Here is a 20,557-nt window from a genome sequence, read left to right as displayed (position 1 = left end):
AGGTTCCCTAGTCAGACCAGAGTCCTCGCACCAGCAAACCAACTAATGAGCCTTGGCGGTTTTTGTGGCCTTTAACAATCCAACAGGTGATCCCAGGCTGCCCGCCCCCAAAACACATCAAGGAGATGAAACTTTATCTACTGCTAATGTCTGCACAGGGACGCAGGTGGCGCTGTGGGTTAAAGCCTCAGCGCCTAGGACTTGCCGATCGAAAGGTCGGCGGTTCAAATCCCTGCGGCGGGGTGCGCTCCCGCTGCTCGGTCCCAGCGCCTGCCAACCTAGCAGTTCGAAAGCACCTCCGGGTGCAAGTAGATAAATAGGGACCGCTTTCTAGCGGGAAGGTAAACGGCGTTTCCGTGTGCGGCTCTGGCTCGCCAGAGCAGCAATGTCACGCTGGCCACGTGACCCGGAAGTGTCTCCGGACAGCGCTGGCCCCTGGCCTCTTGAGTGAGATGGGCGCACAACCCCAGAGTCTGTCAAGACTGGCCCGTACGGGCAGGGGTACCTTTACCTTTACCTTTAATGTCTGCACAGGAAGTCGCTATGAAAGGCAGAGCTGCATAAGAGTCCACTTGAAAAGTTGGCAATTCTACCTGACGTTGCTCCTGGAAAAAAAAGGCGTGTGGGAAAACAATTCCACTTAAAAGTTAGCTCCCAAACGGTAGAATCTGCAGACTTTCTGAACTCGACTTGCACTGTATAAAACTATTGGTGCACGGAAGTAGGACATTCGCTTTTTAGGCAGCAAACTTACAAAGCAAGCACAAACAAGGAGGGGTGTGTTTGTTTTTTGAGCAATAGCTTTGAGGCTGCGATCCTATTCACATTTACTGGGAATAAGACCCAAGGAGCTTAGAGGAACTTCCAAGTCGATATGCGCAAAATCGGAGCGTAGTTTGTTCCATACTGGTAAAAAAAAACCAAAAAAACCCCAGCTGTAGCTTATCTGTTCTGTTTGGCTTTCTTTATCCATCCACACACACACACCGATTGTGTCCCGGTTACAGCCACCCCAACTCACCCTGAAAAACTCTTGCATTCCCCAGCTGTGCAGCGGGAAAAGGAAGCCCCTACTTCCAAAACAACCGAGGCGGCTCTAGGACCCAGAGAGCTCCGCCCGTTAACCCTTTCTCGTCTTACTTAGCAAAAATTTAAGGCTTCGTTTGAAACGGATCTGAGCGCCGAGTGCCTTTTTTTCCAACGCCGGGAAGCTCATCGCCGGGAACAAATGAAAGAGCGAGCGAGAGGAAAGTGTCTCTGAACATAGACAACGTGCTTTGCCAACGCCACTGCATAACCACGGCCAATTTCCCACACATCTGGGATCACCAGGGGGAAGGACTTCCCAGGTCAGAGGGATGTGGTTTCCGGGCAGCTCTGAGCCCCGGTACCTCTTTTTTTATTATTTGGAAATTAACCGCCGGCAGAAGCTCGAGCAGAACAGCCCGCAGCAGCAGCCGCAGCAGCCGCCCTGGCGAAAGTTGCATTTTCAGAACCACTAGACACAGATGAGCGTTGCACCCTTTAGCCACCCTGCCGTGATTTGTGTTTAGTGCATGCTGCCGGGCAGAACTTAATTTCAGCCAGGGCTCACCAAAGGTATAGTTGCCTCGTCCTGAGCTGCTGCAATGTTCTGGGTACCTGGTTGCACCTGCTCCTCTGCCCCCGTTTGCTTTGTGCAGTCGTAGACCGTAGAAATGAGCAGCGCATCAGCTGCCGGGCGAAGAGTTCTGCATAACCTGGAAACTTGCTGCATGGAGAAATGACTTCTCCGGGGAGCAAGGTGGGGTGGGGGAGGCGGAAACCATCTGTCCCTAATTTACCTGCGTTACTACCTGCCGCTTTAAAAAAGTGCTCGCTTGCTTCTCTTTGACGAGATAGGATAGCGGGGTGGGGAGACAGAGAGAGTCTAGCCCAGACCACTTAAAATCTTGCGGGAGGGAACGTTAATTTATTTCGGCTGTCAAAGGAGGGTTTAGAAATGCTTCTTAATAGCCTGTTTTATGACCCTGCGGGAGCAATGGGAGGAGTTAAGGGCGCTCGCTAGTAACGCTGGCAAGAAAGCGGCTTCAGTCAAGTCATTAAATAAATATGCCCGCAATCCTATGCACGCTTCTTTGGGACCAAGCCCCACTAAACCGGTCGCCTAGGTCTGTGCAGCCTGATCCTGCGCCCGCTTGCTCGGAAGTAAATCAGATTCGGGTTCATTGAGACTTGCTCCCAGGCAGATATGTTTAGACTATAGCCTTAATAAGGTGTGAAGACTAGGTAGCTACATCTATGTGTTCTGTAGAGTGAACACCATGCACTTTTTCCTTTGGTTTAGCGTTTTGATAAACTGAGGCTGCAATCCTAAACATTCTTACTAGGGAGTAAGGTCCACTGAACACGGTGGGGCTTCCTGCTGAGTCAACGTGCATAGGATTGCTTGTGAGCTTTGGACTGGAAGTTTCTGCAGGGACAGGGTGTTCTGGTGCAATAGTACTGAAGGGGTTGGAAGAATTGCACCTGCCAAAATGTCCTTTTCTACAATTAATACATGTGCAGAGCTCACCTAAAGTGTGGAGAATTATTTATTGATTCACAGCATGGCAATCATTTACTGTATCTTCCGTTTTGAAATCTGGACTGGGCATTGTAAAGCAAGTCATGCTGTTTACTGGGGGGGGGGGCGGTAGATGTAAGGAAACGAGGTAAGGAGAAAGGGGGTTGGAGATTTTGCACCCTGCCTTGTTATAAACTGCATGCAAAGTGTTTTAGAATTTCGTGTTTCTTTTTGCGATATTAGCTAAAGCTGCAATCTGTAATTGATTAACTAACTGCAGTTTAATCAGCTGCAAAGGCATCCCTGACAAATAGGGGTAAGATATTAAATGGTGGGCTTTCCCCCTTCACACCCACACAGAAGTTAATCCCTCTTCTAAAATGTCACATACAAACAAAGGAAGAATACTTTCCCCCTCCAAAACTACTGTTTTATTCATATGCAAATCAATCAATCAATTAAAACTCATTCAGCCATAATGCAATGTAACTCAAATATTGTTCCTTTTTTCCAGAGGGAATATATGCTAACTAATGGCTCAATGTCCTATAAGAAGCTAAACCATGCTATATTTCAAACAGTTATAGAAACGTAGAATTGTAGAGTTGAAAGGGACCCCGAGGGTCATCTAGTCCAACCCCCTGCAATGCAGGAATCTCAACCAAAGGATCCATGACAGATGACCATCCAACCTCTGCTTCTAAACCTCCAAAACAGGAGTCCACCACCTTCAACTGGAGTCTGTTCCACAGCTGAACAGCTCTTACCATCAGAAAGTTTAAAATGTTACCTATTTGTAAATAAAGCCTCCCTCTTGATGCATCTGATTAACCCACCAGTCATAGTCACATTCAGAGCTTAAACCAGGCTTTAAATTTGGAACCTGGAAATCATACTTATGCTATGCTGAGGTAATTTAGTACTTATTATTACTGAAAAAAATTATAGAGGGTACCTCTGAACATATGCAAAAATCCTTTTCCTGAGCATTAGGGCAGCCATCATCTGGCAGGCAATTCTTTGTCTTTCAACAGCTGCATAAGGGGCAGAAACTTGGCAGAATAAACTTTTCCCTATCAACCTCTTCCCCTGGCTCTGAATTGCTGCCCCTGTTCAATTGCTTCCTGTCATGTAGTTGTTAAGAGCACTGGAGCCTAGAGGGGAAAAGGCACAGCTGACTTCAATGAGTGGAGGGAAAGGTTTCTTGGAATCTTGGAAGCTCCATCATTGAGGAGCTCTCACAAGCCAATCCAGTGTGCAGCTTCTCAGGTGTTTTGCTGAACTCAATTAGGCTGTCACTAGGACCTGGGTCTCCTCAAGTGGCAGGATGAGCTGGTGGTAGAATCTAGAGATGGTGGGGTGGGTTACACCACTTCAGACCAAAGGTGGGGACATTTTTGTTGGCTCTCCCACTGCCAAGCTTCCTGCAGATAAAACAAAAAAAACTTAGCAATTTAAGGAGCCGATCTCAGACCATTTCCAACTGGGTCAACTTCCCGGGTGTCAGTGGGTTATTGTTGTTTTGACCTTTTATATTTCTTATTATTCGAGGTGCAAATGTTGCCCATTCCCACAATCATAAATGATATTGCCCTTTCTAGTGACCCAGGATAGCCCATCTCATTCTGCTGTATGTGGTGACCTCCATCTCCTTCCAAAGTGTATTTAGAATGAGCAGCTCTCCCCTATAAATCCCAAAATGGGTGGTTAAAGCCTGCCATTTCCCTCACCCTTTGAATAGGTGCTTATGGGCAAGGGGGGAAATTGTGTGTTTTTTAAAATCTGTGTTAAACCTGTGGAACCAGAGGCTTGTATTTATACTCAGGTTTAATTATGTGAAGTAGAAGGATGTGATGTTGTGTATGTGGTAACAATACTCCCTCTTTTTAAAAGTGAATGTTTCAGGTATTTCACAGCTGCATGACCAACAGGAGTCAACTGGTAAAGCTTTTAGTCTCCCAATAGCAGGAAAGTGCTTCTAATGTTGTTGTTAAAAGGCACATAATTTATCTTTTTCTGTAGTTAAGTGATAATGTTCTTAAGAATGTGCTAATCCCTGCACATAGATGGCTAAAAAAACCCCAACACTTTAGGCCTGCCTAGAGGCTTAAACAACTTTTTAAAAAAGTATAAACTCTGGTATGCATGTGGCCATAGAAACTAAGCACTGTGGGCAGATAATAATGCGCATGTATTTGTGAAGGTGATTATTGTGCATGGGTGGGGGCAGAATCCTGGAAAAGAAAGGAGCCCGGCAGTCCGGCTAAGTTGATGGCCTTCTTTTGTGAAGCCAATGCTCTCTCCTGGGCTGGCCTTTTGTCTGCAATGCTCGGCCAATTGCATACATTCTTAACAGTGCTCTACTGTTTGTGGGAAATACAAAGTGGTCTGTGACCACATGGGTGCAGTGAGGCCTAGTCAGTTGCACAGCCCATTTGATCTGAGCATGCTCAGGGTGGGTAGGTAGGGGGAGGGCGGAGAGGAGTGGTGCCATCCATTCCAGAAAGCAATGGGAATTGCAAAGGCAAGAAGTGGGGGTAAGGCATTGACCATCTGAGGCAGCTGTGGAGAACACTTGGGTGGACTTGGAAGTCGCTGGACTTCTTGGTTGGCAAGAAGCACCACTGCACGTGAGAAATCAGACCAGTAAGATCTACCCACTCCCCCCCTCAAAAAACACCCTGTGTTTCATTTTTCTGTCCTTTCCTGACTTCATCCTGCTTTGCTTCTCTTGTTTGATTTTATTGCAGTGGTTTTTGAACAGGGCATAGTAGGATTGCCATATATATATATCTACAGTATATGTTGGTCTAACAAGTGTATCAGTTAATACATTTGCAGGTACTGATGGGAACAAATGTGTGTGGGCAGGGGGAGGGAAAGTAGCCCCAAGATCTGGCTCAGAATCGCACTACGTGTTCCCAGATTTCTCTGGTATAAAAAAAGTAATAGGTTTGCCTTCTCTTGATGGGGTTATGCTCCCCATGAAGGAGCGGGTACGCAGCTTGGGGGTACTTCTGGATTAGGGTTACCAGATGTCCCTGGTTCCTGGGGACAGTCTCCAGATTTGCAAATCTGTCCCCGGGTAATGTGGCAGCAGCAGCCCAGAGCCAACCTAGTAGCGCAGTTGGCTCTGACTGGCTTCAAGAGCTACTTACTGCTCGCTGCTATGGCGCCTGCCATTTTTCCTCGCCGGAAGTCTCCATTTGATGTGTTGCACACAGACCCATCATATGGGGACTTCTGGGAGGCAAACTGGTGGGTGCCACAGAGGCAAGCAGCTCCTGAAGCCAACCAGAGCCAACTGCGCTACCAGGCTGGCTCTGGGCTGCTGACTGCTGCTGCTGCTGCTGCTGCCACTGCTGAAGGGGAACCGGGGACGTCCGGCGGTACAGATCTCCTGCCCCCTTCCCCCTTTGTTTTGACTGATTGGGAAGGCTCGGGAGTTGCAGGCGAGTGGCCATTGCCCAGTTTTTTTTAAAAAAAACTGTGCATTTATGTTTCACAGGGTGCAAAAAAAGGGCTTTGCACCTTTATACAATATGCATGTGTGCCTGGGCCTAGTATCTTATTTTTTGCCTCACCATCCCCACTACTGGCTTCCTGTTGCTACTCAGCTTCAAAAGAAAAGTGTCCCCAGATTTATTGAAAAAAATCTAGTAACCATATTCTGGATCCCTTGCTGTTGCTTGAGGCTCAGATGGCCTCAGTGGCACAGTGTGCCCTCCATCAGCTTCAGCTGGTGGCCCAGCTGCACCCCTCTCTGGACAAGGATAGCCTAACTAATATTGACTACACTCTGGTAACCTCTAGGATAGATTACTGCAATGTGTTATATGTAGGGCTGCCTCTGAAGACAGTTTTAAATGTAACCAAGCCAGCTTTTTGATGCAGAAGGAGCCTAAATGTGTGCTTGCTTATTTTACAAAACGTATACTGATTGACTGTAGTAAAACCTCTAAGAGGTTTGCAAGAAATGTGTTGCTTATTTTCAAATACCACTGTTACACACCCTTTTCAGAAGACAGAATCAGATTGTTTTTGCTTGTTTGTTTTGCCTGAACTTTTTGTGCCTTCGTTCTAGCTAATATGATATTTCAAGCATAAGAAATCTCTTTCACAAGACTAGCAAACTGGTAGATTTTTAGAGCCCTTGCTGACCTATGGATTGATTGAAGCCTGCTGCCTTGTTAATAATGTTGCTGAAATTACAATTTAAATGGTTCTAATTCTTACCATTTTTTGTGTGATTATCACCACTCCAGGTTGGCATCAAGAAACAGCCATAGGAGTTTTCCGCAGCTGATAGGCTCTCCTGGTGGCAAATTGGGTGTTGGAAACCCTAGTGAAAGGCCACATAAACTCACATAAACCGATTCAAAAATGAGGAGGAAAATGGCAGCCAAGCGGAATATGGTAGCCCAGTATCTCCAGTGTCCGGCACCACTGGAGCAAAGAGTGCAGCCGTCGGTGAAAATGGAGAAGGAGCCAGACCCAATGGGTTCTGATGCACTGGGGATATCAGAGGGTTCAGTTAAAACCTACCGTATTGTGCAGGTTGGGACAGCTGGAGGCGGCCTGAGGCTGATAACACCTCAGCAGACCAGGAGCGAACGGCTGGAAACACCCCAGCGGTGGGAGATTCAGGGGCAACAGGAATTGCCAACTCCAGATCTCACGCCAGTTCAGTCACCGGCATGGAGGAACCTGCAAGTGCCAGAACTCACATTGACGGAAGACGTTGAAACCTACCTGGCTACCTTTGAGGACGTGGCTGAGGCCTGCAAGTGGCCGAAGGAACAGTGGGTGACGCGGCTCATGCCCGCCCTCAATGGAGCCGCGCTCCAGGCCTACAATAACTTGGATCCCAGAGAGAGCGGGGATTATGGGAAAGTGAAGGCCGCCATCTTGCGAGAGGATGCTGTCAGTCTGGAGAGGCAGCGCCAGAACTTCAGGCACTTCCGCTACCAGGAGGCCGAGGGCCCTCGCGAGGTCTGCGCCCGCCTGCGGGGTCTCTGCCACCGCTGGCTGGAGCCAGAAAGCCGCACCAAGGAGCAGATTGTGGAGCTGTTGGTCCTGGAGCAGTTCCTGACCATCCTGCCAGAGGAAATGCAGGACTGGGTTCAGGAATATCGCCCCAAGACCTGTGTTCAGGCCGTGACCCTGGCAGAGCATTTCCTGCTGAAGCAGCAGGAAGGCGAGAGGTGGGATCAGCAGGTGAGAACTTTTTGTAGTAGTAACAGGATGTTTTAGAAAGCTACAGGGTTGTGATCATGTTGCTGAGGTCTACTGCAAGATTGAAATGCTTGCACAGAACCCTGGGAAATATCAATTTTATATTTATTAAAAAGCTTTTTTTTGCCATTTGTACACAAGAATGCATATAAAACCCTAAAAGTAGTGGTTGCTATGTGGGTGCTGATGTGCTGTGCTCCAAAGGCTAGAAACTTTGCCTTTTCTTTTGAGCTTGTAATATTTCATCCAGTATTGGACAAATCTCATAAGGTTTACGCATAGTTTTAAAAAAACAAACCACTATAAGCTGATTCATGATTCTAATTTTTTCACTTGGTATGTACTGCATCCTCACAGTCCCAGAATACACACCAATATAACAGAATGTACATAACTGAGGTGGTGCAGTCCTCACAGACAGAGGGATTATACCACTACAAGCTGCACATACAGAGAGGTTTGTGTGATAGGTGTGGAATCATGTCCCGTTTGGAAGCTATATTCACAGGAAGGGTATGTGGGGAAGGTTTGTTTCATTTTAACTTTTCTGTACGCTGTGGTTAAAAGTGGCTTGCAAACGAAACGGCTAACATCAACGTAGAAACTTCCATTTTGTTAAATGTGAAGTCCTTTGCTAAACCGATTCATTTCTCTCTTGTTCACAATGAAACAGCAGTGCATGTGAGGAAGCAACAGGAGCCATGCCTTAACTCCTGCACTGTTAATTCAAGCCTCCCCCTTCATTGTGCACATTTGAATGAGCCCTGAATCAGGCCTCTGCTCACCTAGTCCAGTACACATGCACATTCTCTCTCTCTCTCTCTCTCTCTTCCTCAACTGAATGTTGCTTTCCAGACAGAGCTCTTTCCTTGCTTGCCTTCCAATCTGTGCTCCTTTTAAAGTGATGGCTCCGGAGACTGAACCTGTAGCCTTTATATTTTCTGAACTGACGTGTCCAATTCTCCAATGAACATACCCCTCTCTGGCTTGAATGGGGTCCTTGCTGTTTTTTCAGGTGCTGGGGCCTTTTGTACTCGAGGAGGCTGTGAGCTTCCCGGAAACTGATCAAGTGCCCTTGGACACCAGGCAGACGATGCTTTGCAGAGATGCCAAGGAGGAGGTGAACGAAAATGCCACTTCATTAGGTAAGGATTTTGCAATAGCATTCTAGTACAGGTGAGAGTATTAACGGGTTGCTCTCCTATACTGTTTTTCACTGTCTCTGTGTCTCTCTCTCTCTCTCTCTCTCTCTCCCCCCCGACTCCCACCCGCTTGGAATATTTCCTCCCTTTCTTTCTATGTTCCCAGCTCTGGGATTATTAACACAAGGCAGCCAGTGTGTTGTGCAGTACCTTGGATCGGAGAAAAATAGGCTCACGTGACACCTCTGTTGTGCATTCATTCTGTGCTTCAAGGAAGTCACACTTAGCCTCAGTTATTCATGTCTAAAATGGCATATTTTTGTGGAATGCATTTGAGAGAGATCATGAGGCGAAGTCCTATTTTCAGTGCTAAAACTCATATTTGTAATGGGCTGCATCCAGACTAACTTAGTTTTACTCAGTTCCCATTAAAAGCCAAGTGAAAAGTTAGTCAGTTAGACTTAGGTCCACTTGATTTCTGTGGGAACCAAGTGCAATTAGCTTGTAGTGCAAAACTATACGCATCTACTCAGAAGTAAATCCCATTAAGTTCATTCAATGGGGCTTACTCCCAAGTGATGTGGGTATAAGATTGCAGCCCAAGTCTGGATCCAACCCAGTACCATTCATTGTGTTGGCATGATCTTAAGTGTTTCTCTCTACGCTTTGCGCAATTCAAAGTGTTGGTCCTAGCCTTTGAAGCCCCCACGGTTAAAGATTGAAATACCTTTACATTGCCTTCTTCCTGCATCAATATGCCTGTCCACTGAGATCATCATATATAAGGCATTTCTCAGGATTCCCCAATCATCTGAAGTGCAGAGGGTGGCAACCAGAGAGAGTGCCTTTTCAGTGGTGGCTCCTAGCCTTGGCATATCCTCCGTAGGCAGCCCCCTTGGTACTATACTTTAGAAACCAGGCAGAAACATTTCTGTTTCCCCAGACTGTTAAGAGCTGCTAATCTTAGCATGTTTAACACTGTACAATTTTGGATGGTTCCTGTCTATTTGAATGGTTTGTTGTTTGATTTATTATTTTTTAAAGTATACTTTCCTTGCTACTTTGTTAACCACCCTGGTTGCATTAATTTATGCAACCCTTGCCCAGATTATCCGGAGCTTTGGGCTGGGCTGTCACCAATATGCTGATGACACTCAGCTCTATCTGCTGATGGATGGCCACACCGACTCAGCCCCGAACACACTGACCAGATGCTTGGAAGCTGTGGCTGGATGGTTTCGTGGGAGCCGATTGAAACTAAATCCTTCGAAGACAGAGGTCCTATGGCTAGGTCGGGATGGCATGGGGATGAGGGACCAACTCCCTTCTCTTGCGGGGGCCCAATTAGTGCCATTGCCTTCCGTTAAGAGTTTGGGTGTAATCCTTGACGCCTCCCTTTCCATGGAGGCGCAGGTTACAGCAACAGCCAAGGCGACATTTTTCCACCTTCACCGCATCAAGCAGTTGATCCCTTACCTTTCCCGCCCTGACTTGGCCACAGTGATCCATGCGACGGTCATCTCCAGGCTTGACTACTGTAATTCGCTCTACGCGGGGCTGCCCTTGAAGCTGTCCCAGAAACTCCAGCGGGTACAGAATGCTGCAGCGAGGCTCCTCACGGGGTCTCTCTCTGCCATGGGAGCATATTCACCCAGTGCTTTTCAAGCTGCACTGGCTCCCGGTGGAGTACAGGGTCAGATTTAAGGTGCTGCTTTTGACCTTTAAAGCCCTTCACGGCCTAGGACCCTCGTACCTCCGGGACCGCCTCTCCTGGTATGCCCCACGGAGAGCCTCAAGGTCCATAAATAACAACACCCTAGTGGTCCCGGGCCCTAAGGAAGTTAGATTGGCTTCGACCAGAGCCAGGGCCTTTTCAACTCTGGCTCCGGCCTGGTGGAACGCTCTGCCTCATGAGACCAGGGCCCTGATTTCTTTCCACAGGGCCTGTAAGACAGAGTTGTTCCGCCTGGCCTTTGGCTTGGAGCCAGTTTGATTCCCTCCCTCCCCCCCCCCTCTCTCTCTCTTTTTCCCCCTTCTTTTCCTTCTCCTCCTGCGATGAGGCTACATTTTAATATTTTAATGTTCCATTATTTTAATTATTGTGTTTTATTTTTGTTTTTAAGTTTGTAATCATTCATCTTGTTTTTATTATTGCTTGTAAGCCGCTCTGAGCCCGGCCTTGGCTGGGGAGGGCGGGGTATAAATAAAAAATTATTATTATTATTATTATTATTATTATTATTATTATTATTGAAGGTCCAGGTTATAAATTACGTAAATAAGTAACTAACTGGAGGTGACAGCTCCAGGGCATGTGCAGAGTTGACAGCCAGTGTTCAGTAATGGTTATAGTATTGAAATAGGACTCAAATCCCCACTTGGCCATGAAGTTCATTATGTCACTGTGCAGCCACCAGCTCTCAGTCCAATCTACCTTACAGGATTATTTGTTTCACTTGCTGCATTTATATAGCTGCTCCACAACAGGAGCAAACCACCACCAACATTTAAATTCAGGATAAAGCAAACCAATCTGTAATAAGTATTTCCTTTTTTAAAAAAATGGAGCACAATTAAAATGCTTAATTGAGAGGTTATAAAGGATAGAGAAGAACCATGTGGACCACCCTAAATAAACTTCTGCCTCCCTTGCCAATGCAGAATCTTAACTAGTCCCCACATATTTAGGAAGGGAGGTGAAGCAATAGGTTATAGATCAGATTGCATGCCTTCCAGCAGCAACCCTTCAGCTTTTGGCACCTCTCTCTCTCTCACACACACACACACCACCTTCTTTCCAACAGCGAAATTATCAAGCGTTTCTACCAGTCTGATAGATTGCTTAAAATGGGATTTTTTCTGTCCACCCAGCAGGTGAAGAGATCCAGACCAAAAACGAGGGGGGCTTTCTAATACAGGAAAGCATAAAGAAGCAGAGAAGCCGGATGCTCCCCACCCTGCAGCCAGCCCAGTTTGCCTGCCAGAACGTCGACGGCCAGCAGCCTGCGAATAAGCAAGACGCGCTTTTCCCGTGCCCCGAATGCGGGAAGAACTTCTCTCGCAAATCCACCCTCACCAGGCACCGGAGGGTCCACACTGGGGTCAAGCCCCACCAGTGCACCGAATGCGGGAAAAGGTTCCTGCACAAATTCAACCTGGTGAACCACATGAGAACCCACCTGCGGGAGGAAGCGAGCCGCTGTTCACTTTGCGGGAAGAATGCAAAGTGGAATTCGGGCCAGGGGGGCCACGACAGGAAGGCCGGGTGCTGCGAATGCGCAGAAAGTTTCGGGCTGCAGTTCAGTGCAGAGCAGAGCATGCAGGAGAGAGAAGAGCCCTTCAGCTGACTTGAAGGCAAAAGCGGGAATTGTAGCTGACTTGAATGTAGAGAATTTTTTTTTAGGAAATACTCTAAACCTAGGGGATCTTTTTTATTTTTGTCCTGGAACTCTTTAGAAGCAAGAACTGCCTTCTGATGACGAGGTGGTTACCTTTAACATAATCGAAGCAAAGAATGCCTTCAGCAGCTCAGATGGGTTGATTGTTTGTTTGTTTTCCTTTGGATGTTTGTCGTTTATGGAGGGGAGTGGGGTGGAAGAAGGCAAAGAAGCCCCAACCTGCATTTACAGTGGGAAATATTTGCTCCACCTTATGCCGTTGTGAAAGAGAGTGAAAGATGGACAAGGATCCCTGTTGTGTCAGTTGCACAGGACCTACACGCAGAACTAGTAAAAACTACACACAAACGCAATGTGATTGAACGGCATCTTATCCACACACACACACTTTTCAGCTGACAGAATAGCTGTCTGAATATTGAAATCTGAGCAGTGAAAAGATAAGCTTCACGCTCAAACTTATTATCATAAATAGGAATGCAAGCTCAAAGTATCTGTATTGGATGACCTGGAAAGCCATGTGGATGGGTGCCAACCAATCATATTTTGGCTAAGAAATGACATAGTCAGAATTCGGTTAGTTTGGAGCAAACTCCTGGTAATGTGTCACCTCAAAGGCCTTCAAACCACTTCCTCCTTCATGGTGGTCTTTAACAAAACATACTCACTATTGCAACGTGGAGGAGATCTGTTCTACTGACATTCAACTTTTCTTTGTGTTTCTTTTTTCATAGCCTTTCAATTTAGAAGTGGAGCAATTCATAAAGAATATTTGTTGTCCATTCAAACTTCTACTTTTACAGTTTGTGGCAGGAGATCTCCCTCTTAAACTAGTTTTCTCCCCACCCACCCAATTAATTTACTTTTACTTCTTCTTTTTTACTTTTAAGAATTAAGAGAGTCTCCATAGTTTCACATGCCCAAGGGGGACCTTGGACTCATGTTTTTTTCCTCAAATAACAGCTTTCCATACCACTAAAGCATTTCAAAAATAGTTTGTGATCAGAAATGGGAGGTCTGGTATTCAAAAGGGTGGGGGGAGTTTTTAAAAATCCTACTGCGTATGGCTAACGTAGCTTTTGGAACTCTGCCTCTGTTTATTTGTACAAGCCTGTCAAAACATGTTTCAGTATTTCAAGCCTTTCTAACACTACCAGTTTTAACCCCTGTAACACTGTTGATACACCAAAATTGCATGTTTGGAAACCTGCAATGGTTATAGCTGCATATGTAAATTTTAGGGTTTTTTAAAAAAAAGAGAGAAAGAAAAAAAGGAATTGTTTTCGTAAAATTTTTTTATTAAAGCTTTATTTTTGTGTAGTTTGCACATTAAAAAAAGTTTAATGTTGTAATAACGATGTTTAATTCTACATATCCTGCTTAACATGGCTACAACCATCCTTCAGTTGTTATCTCTTAGTTTATAACCCATGGACAATGAATAGAACCTGTGTTACATAACTGTTGTCGTGAAAAGAGCTCACAAAGCAGAATTAAGACTCCCAATTCCGTATACACTTAACTTACCTAGAAATAAGTTCCACTCAACTTACTGGGCATGGACTTCAGTCTGAGTTGACATGCATATAGAATTGCACTGTATGGGGCCCAGCTGCCAAAGTGTTTTAAGAATAGAAACATTGAGATGATTACCAAATCCTCCTCCTTAAAAATGCTCTGTTTTATTTTAAAGTCTCCTGCCAGCGTTAGAGAAGGAATTGTTTTAACGAATAACAAACGCCTTTCCCAAAGGACTCTGCAGGTTTGATGGCTGTGGTCCTGCCCATACATACACTCAGCCTCTCCTTTACACACCCCTATAACCCCTCTGCACAAATACTACATTTCTCCCCCATCAACCACAGCTCTCTCTTCGGCACCTTGTCTGTCCGCCCAGGCACCCAACCTTGTGCAGATTGAGCCCTGGCAGCCCATTCAGGAGTCTCTCCACGCGCCCACCTTCCAGAGCTGCTCGCGTAGTAATGAAGCCAAGGTGAGCTGCGCCCCGGCCAGAGCAGAATTGCGCATCTTTCTCCCAAATGCATCCTCACGAGTGGCCGAGATGCTTGTCAATCCGTTGGGGTGGGTGGGTGGCAAGGCTCATCCTTCGCTCCCTTTCGCTGGCTCTGGCGCGCTGTTTCTTCCATCGGCAGCTCCAGCTCCATTAATTTCAGCTGCAGTCCGGACACTTCTCCCTGGCTCGTCAGGTGCGCCCCGGTGCCGTGGGGTCCGAGCTGCCGTGCGGCAACGCGTCAGGACGACAGCGCTTCTGCACCAGGAGCAAAGTGAAGGCACTTCCTAAATGCGCTAGGTGGCCACTTAACGATTGAGAAAGGAAGGAAACAGATTTGGATATACTCATTTATACTGGCGTACATTTAGAAATGGTTTCTATAATGGAAATAAAATTCATCTCAAGGGAGGGGCTTGAGTACCCGCTCAGTCGGCTGGCCCTGCGCTGATGAGCAATTTTTAAACTAGGCGAGGGCAAGAGAGCCTTTCAAACAAGAAGACCACCCTCAGTAAAGTCGGGCCACACAATAACACGCCCATGCCATCTTTTCTCTTGTGCCTTTTAGCAGCTGACCCTCAGGCGGAAGTTCAACAAGTGCTGCTTTCCCCCTAGTTTGTTTGTAGAGAAGACTGCAGCTACAAAACTTGTTTCGCGCCACGGTAATAAAGAGGCCCTCGTGAGCACGTGCAAAGTAAGAGAACATTAGCCAGCCTCCCTTCAAAAATATTTCATTTAAGGACATTACCTCCGGCAAGAAGCCGGTGGGTGTGGGTGTGGGTGTGCATTCGTGACATGTTTGCCCTGCTCTTCCTCTGAGGAGCGCAGGGGGGCTCAGCAGTTTCCTTCTTTATCTGAGGTCTGTAAGGCTGTGAGAAAGTCACTAGCCTAACTTGAACCCCCATCGCTAAGTCGGAGTTCGAACCCAGCTCTTCCCCGGTCATCACCTGGCGCGCTGGGATTGCCGAGCTACTGCGACTTCCCAGTTCGAAGCCAAGTTCAGCTCCTAATCTCGAGTGCGCGACTTGGCTTTCGCCAGGTAAGCGACGGGAACGCACTCTGTACACGCTCAGAGGCACCCTCTTCTTCGCGCGCCGTCGTCCCTCGTCAGCCCTCCTCGTGATCCTTTCCCTTCTGCTCCTCCAGCCGCCTAGACTTTGCTCTTTCTTGGCAACGCAGTGCTGCCGTCCACGGAGCAGGCTGCGTTGCTGGAAGCTCCAGCAGGCGGAGCTCGCGGCTCGCCTCCGTCGCCCAGCCGGAATCAGCAAGCGGGAGACGGAGCGCCCGGGTTTGTTTCGCTGGGAGCGGGCCTGGCTCTCTGGCCGCATCCCGGACAGGCAGAGATCCAAGGTGGCTGGAGGGGGTAAGGACACAGCCGGCCAGGTATGGGTCCGATCCGGAGTCCTTTGCCGGGCGGACGGGATGCGGAAAGTAACACGGGATTGGGACTCCCAGAGACAGCTGGGGGCGCTCTCTGAAGCTGAAAGGGTGGGAGTCGGGGCCCCAGAGCGCACAGCTCGGAATTGGCCGAGCTTATAAAATGCATGCATAAATACGTGCACTTTCATTTAAGCATATGTTCCCCTTCCTCATCATACAGGCATATATATATTTGCATTTACTGCTGTATGGATTAAATGCACACATTTATGTCTCTTGCAGCATATGATGCATGTTTTTGTTGTGTCTGCATGCATGAATAAGTGTGAGTGAGTGAGTGTGCATGTATTAATGGGTGTGCGGGTGTGCTCAGATTTGTGCAAACCATCGTGCTTTATATGTGCCAGCCCAGGAATAACTGTTTTCAGTTTCCTACTAACTGCAGTCCACTTGGGTGAGCCCAAATGACAGGTGCCATTAACTTTTCCATTCTTGCACCCATACACAGACATGCCATACTTCTTGTAGTACATGAACATTATCACAACTTAGATCTGACAGCTGCAGTGCATCCCCTGCCCTGCCTCAGCTTTCCAATGGGCACCCCCAAAACTGCATCACATCTCTTGCTACTTACAGTCTTAATTCAGAGGCACCAACAACCTCCCATGGGCATGGTAATTACTAGTAGTTCAAAATATTCCCATATTTGGTACTTTTATAAATCTTCATATATATTTTTCTTCAGGTTACTTTTTCTCCAAAGAGTGGCAACAAGTCTTCATGGCATGATTGCCAGTGGATACTGGATCTCTGTAAAGAAAAGACTTTAAGCATATTCACTTTGGCAGGTACTGTACTAGCTTCCTTAATTGTGTACCAAATTTGCAGTCCAGTTCTCTATATGACTTACTCCCAGAGAAGTGTGCATAGGATTACAGCTTCAACTACTTAACAAGAACACGTGTCCAGATTTGTGGAATCTAAATAGTGTTTTACATAATGTGTCTAAACAAAATACAAAAGCCTGCATTTTAATATGGAGATATGCATCTTGTAGGAAAGGTTAGATTGCAGAAGACATATGAAGTTTTTTGGGTGGAAATTGCTGGCTACAAATGCCATCACAGGAACCGCCAATCTCACTGCCTCCTCCTTCTGCTTTCTCTTATGATTTGAATGACTGTGCTCCTCTGCTCACAGATGCCATGGGGGACCTCGGCCTGGGCCGGGAGTTTCACACCTGGCACCAGTTCAGCACGTTCTTTGACGACTGGTGCGAAAAGCACAAAGTGCTCTTCATCATCGCCAGCCTGAAGCCACTCATCTCACTGCGCCAGAACCCACCACACTATCAGCCCAGCCTCGCCGAGACACTCCGCTTCCGTTTTGTGCGTCTCATCTGCAAGCACAGCGGCACCTATGTGGGGCAGAGCACGGTGCAACGCAACCGCCTGTAAGTCCATCGTGTGTTTGATTATATAATGCTGTCTGTGTGCATGCTGCTGCACAGGCCCCATGCTCCGAGATGTTTACATGCTAAAATTCTCTCTGATTCCCATTCCCCCAGTATCATTGAGACCCTCAGAGAGACACTGATTGTTCCTCTATAGCTTAGCCTCCAGATGCTTTTGGGTTCCACCAGCCCAAGTCAGCATGGCCAGTGGGCAAAGATGATGGGAGCTGGTGGGGCGCAGGTTGCTTATCCCTGCTCTATAGAAAGCAAAACCCTAGGATTTCTTCATAGGGCCTCACCAAACAAGATATTCCTTGTGCTGTAATTACTTCTGAATTCAAAATCCCAAGTGTATAGTGTAGAATTTGTCATGCTCTTCTGAATAAAACCTACAGAATTGGTTGGCCCTCTTGGCCTTTTTTGACATAAGCACTGCTAATAATAGTCATAGTCATAATAATAATAATATTTATACCCCGCCCATCTGGCTGGGTTGTCGCAGCCACTCTGGGAGGCTAAACTACAATACATTCAAATTTTTTTTTTAAAAAAAAATGAAGCCATGGAAGATTTCTTTTGAAAAATCCACAATATGCTTGAGATATTTTTATTTTCCCCCACTCCATGTGAAATATTTCCTCCATGGGGGGACAGGGGCGGAGCCCTAGACAGGTAGGGACTGGCAGTGACAGCAGTTCCTACCAGTATCCATTGGAGTCCAGTGTCAATAATGCTATCGCTTCTTACTAAACAAACACCCTTTCCCCCCACCATCTCCTCCTTTGCAGCAGTGAGAAGATTGACTGCCCAGCCTCCATCACTCTGCGCCTGGGCCCCAAGAAGGACCGCTTGGTGGTGATTGAGGCCAACCTGGAACACAACCACCGCCTGTCGGAGCTGGAGTTTGCCCATCACTTCAAGCGGCACCAGCTGAGGGCCAGCCTAGGGCTGCCCATCCGCATCACCAACAGTATCTCCAAGCGCTTTCTGGCACCTGACCTTATCTGGAACCTGGAGGACTACAGCAAAGCCAAAGACAAGGGCATGTGCGACCTGCTGGCTGTTCTGGACGCTCTCTTCAAGGCAGATCCAGGGGCCAAAGTCAAACTTGTCTTCCAGGAGGATGTGGCTGTCCTCAACAGCATCTTCCTGGCCACCTCGCACATGCGCAAGCTTGTGCAACATTTCCCGGCTCGCCTCTTCCTGGAGCGCGCTGCCTGCCTTGATGCAGACTTTGAGCTCTACACCGTGCTTTGCCAAGATGCCAATGGGCGCGGGCGTGAAGTGGCCTACTGTCTAGCACGCCAGGGGCTGCCCGACCTCCTTATATTCATTGTGGCTTCACTGGTTCAGAGTGCCCCGGACATCAAGTTGAGGGTGAAGGTGGTCACAGTAGGGGCTGGGGTGACAGGGCTGGACGCGGTGGAGGAGGTCCTGCCATGTGCCCGGGTGCAGATCTGCCGCCTGCAGGTCTTGGAGGCCCTCTACCGCAGAGCTTGCGAGCTGGCTGTGCCGAAGGAGGACCGGATCCACAACCTGTTGCTCAACCTGGCGAATGCTGACTCACCGCGGGTCTATAGCCAGTACCTGAGCGACCTGGAAGATGTCGCCCCACTCTCCTTTTTGCAGTACTTCCTGGAGCACTGGCACCCTCACAAGGGCATGTGGGTAGAGTGCTGGGCCTTTGAGAAGAACCGGGAATGCTCCTTCCTCGACCACCTTAGCACTCACCGCCGTAAGCTGCTGACAGCACTCACCCCTCCTATGGTGTTGGCCACCTGCGTTCAGGGCCTACTAGATCTCCAAGCCCTGCATGTGGAGACCTCGACATTCAACGTGGCACCTGTAGCTGAGCTGTACCACACCGCCTGCCTGCCTGACAGCGCTGATCTGGTGGCCGAGGAACTGGACCTGGTGCCCCATGCGCACTATGAGCTCAAGGACACGCCTGAGGGCTACCTCTTGGAGGGAAGCACCTGCTCTTTCTTGGTGAGCCAGGACCTGGCCACTTGCAGCTGTTCCATCTGCATGGCTCACCAGCTGCCCTGCCGGCACATCTTTGCCGCACGCCTTTGGGTTGGAGAGCCTCTCTTTGACCCCTGCCTGCTTCCCACCTCACCAGATAGGCATCAAGACTGCACAGGCCAGGAGGAATGCTAGCTACGTTGCCCAAGTGCCGGTCCATTAAAGTGGCAGAACCACTTCAGTAATTGCCACTCCGGCACGAGGAAGATGCTGGCTGCCACACTTGTTTGGATGGAAATGATCCAGCATGGGACACTAGACAGATTACTGACCAGCCGTAGCTGGACAGACGTCTAGTACCCAGCCATATGCCCAAAGTTTGGTGGGTACTATAAAACATCACATGAGCACTGCCACATTCTAGGACCAATGCTAACGGACCGATCGTCTTATTCAGTAGAAGGCAGCTTCCAGTGTTCCCAGGATGCTAGTTCATTATGCAAGTCAAAGCACAGGTAAAAAATGCCAAGTTCTGACCTTTTTCAGTGAGCAGATCTGTGTACACACTGCCTTTAAAAAATATGTAAAGATTGTGCACCAAGGTAGCTCAATTTTTTTTTGTGAGTAAAGCTAAATTCTGTATACATTACTTTATGCAATTTGCAGCACAATCCTGTGCAGAGTTCTGTGAACCCATCTACTGAAATCAGTGGACTAAAGGTGTGCCTAGCTCGGCCTAAAATAGGGTGTTAAGCATATTCTAATTTTGTTAGTTATAAGAGGAGGCAGAGAGTGGTGGAAGTCGCCGAAAGGCCATCAACCAGCAGCAGTCCTGCTCAGCTCTCACCTAGGCTTCTTAATTACCCCACCTCGAATATGTCCACTGACTCCAGAACCTGGATTTTATGCCTCGTATTAGTTCTCCTAGTAGCCAAATGCACAGAGCCCTAGGAATAAGCAATGTATCTAAATGGATGGATGTATACCATGCTATCTGACTATCTGATCTAATAAATTCACCCATTTATTTATTCATTCAGAGATTTATATCTTGCCTTTCATAGTGTTGCGTCCTCAGAAGGAAATGTATGTACAGTTTTAAAAAATAAAAATAACAATTAGAAATGAAGCATTGATTTGTGTATAGGCAGCAGCAACTAAAAAAATTCAGACCCACAATGGACTGAATTTTTTTCAAGCTTCTTAAAAACCAACAGACACTGAGAAGATCCTGTTTCTGATACCTGGAAATCTAACTCCTACCAGCAGTCCAGAGAGCAGGAACTAGACATGTAATGCTCAAGCAATCTCATAACAGGAGCAAGCAATCCTTCCAGTAACACAGTTGCAAACCATTAGTGCTTTAAAGGCCAAAGCCAGCAAATAGAATTGCACATGAAAGCAAATAGGCAGCCAATGTAACCC

At 47.4% G+C, this 20,557-nt stretch overlaps 2 protein-coding genes across 10 annotated transcripts; both read left to right on the top strand.

Annotated features, from left to right (window-relative positions):
* Positions 1-1,152: 1,152 nt before the first annotated feature.
* LOC310829578 (uncharacterized protein) lies at positions 1,153-13,669 on the top strand. Of its 2 annotated transcripts, none has more exons than XM_083708231.1 (4): positions 1,153-1,349; positions 6,811-7,762; positions 8,796-8,925; positions 11,797-13,669. In XM_083708231.1, exons 2-4 carry the CDS (start codon positions 6,929-6,931, stop codon positions 12,267-12,269), a joined length of 1,437 nt encoding a protein of 478 aa, XP_083564357.1. In that variant the 5' UTR covers positions 1,153-1,349; positions 6,811-6,928; the 3' UTR covers positions 12,270-13,669. The 2 variants fall into 2 exon arrangements, with proteins under 2 accessions (XP_083564357.1, XP_083564356.1); XM_083708230.1 differs by having other exon boundaries at positions 1,160-1,349; positions 11,794-13,669.
* A 716-nt stretch (positions 13,670-14,385) lies between these two features.
* Positions 14,386-20,167, top strand: ZSWIM9 (zinc finger SWIM-type containing 9). Of its 8 annotated transcripts, none has more exons than XM_083708215.1 (4): positions 14,386-15,025; positions 16,460-16,562; positions 16,915-17,167; positions 17,956-20,167. In XM_083708215.1, the coding sequence occupies exons 3-4, from the start codon at positions 16,920-16,922 to the stop codon at positions 19,325-19,327; spliced, it is 1,620 nt and encodes a 539-aa protein (XP_083564341.1). In that variant the 5' UTR covers positions 14,386-15,025; positions 16,460-16,562; positions 16,915-16,919; the 3' UTR covers positions 19,328-20,167. The 8 variants fall into 8 exon arrangements, with proteins under 8 accessions (XP_083564341.1, XP_083564340.1, XP_083564344.1 ...); XM_083708214.1 differs by lacking the exon at positions 14,386-15,025 and adding an exon at positions 15,124-15,370; XM_083708212.1 differs by lacking the exon at positions 14,386-15,025 and adding an exon at positions 15,428-15,694.
* The last annotated feature ends 390 nt before the right edge of the window (positions 20,168-20,557 follow it).

Source organism: Podarcis gaigeae, assembly GCF_964106915.1.
Source record: "Podarcis gaigeae genome assembly, chromosome: 13".
Lineage (NCBI taxonomy): Eukaryota > Metazoa > Chordata > Lepidosauria > Squamata > Lacertidae > Podarcis > Podarcis gaigeae.
The sequence above is the reverse complement of the archived record's forward strand: the minus strand, read 5'-3'. Positions and strand labels throughout refer to the sequence as shown.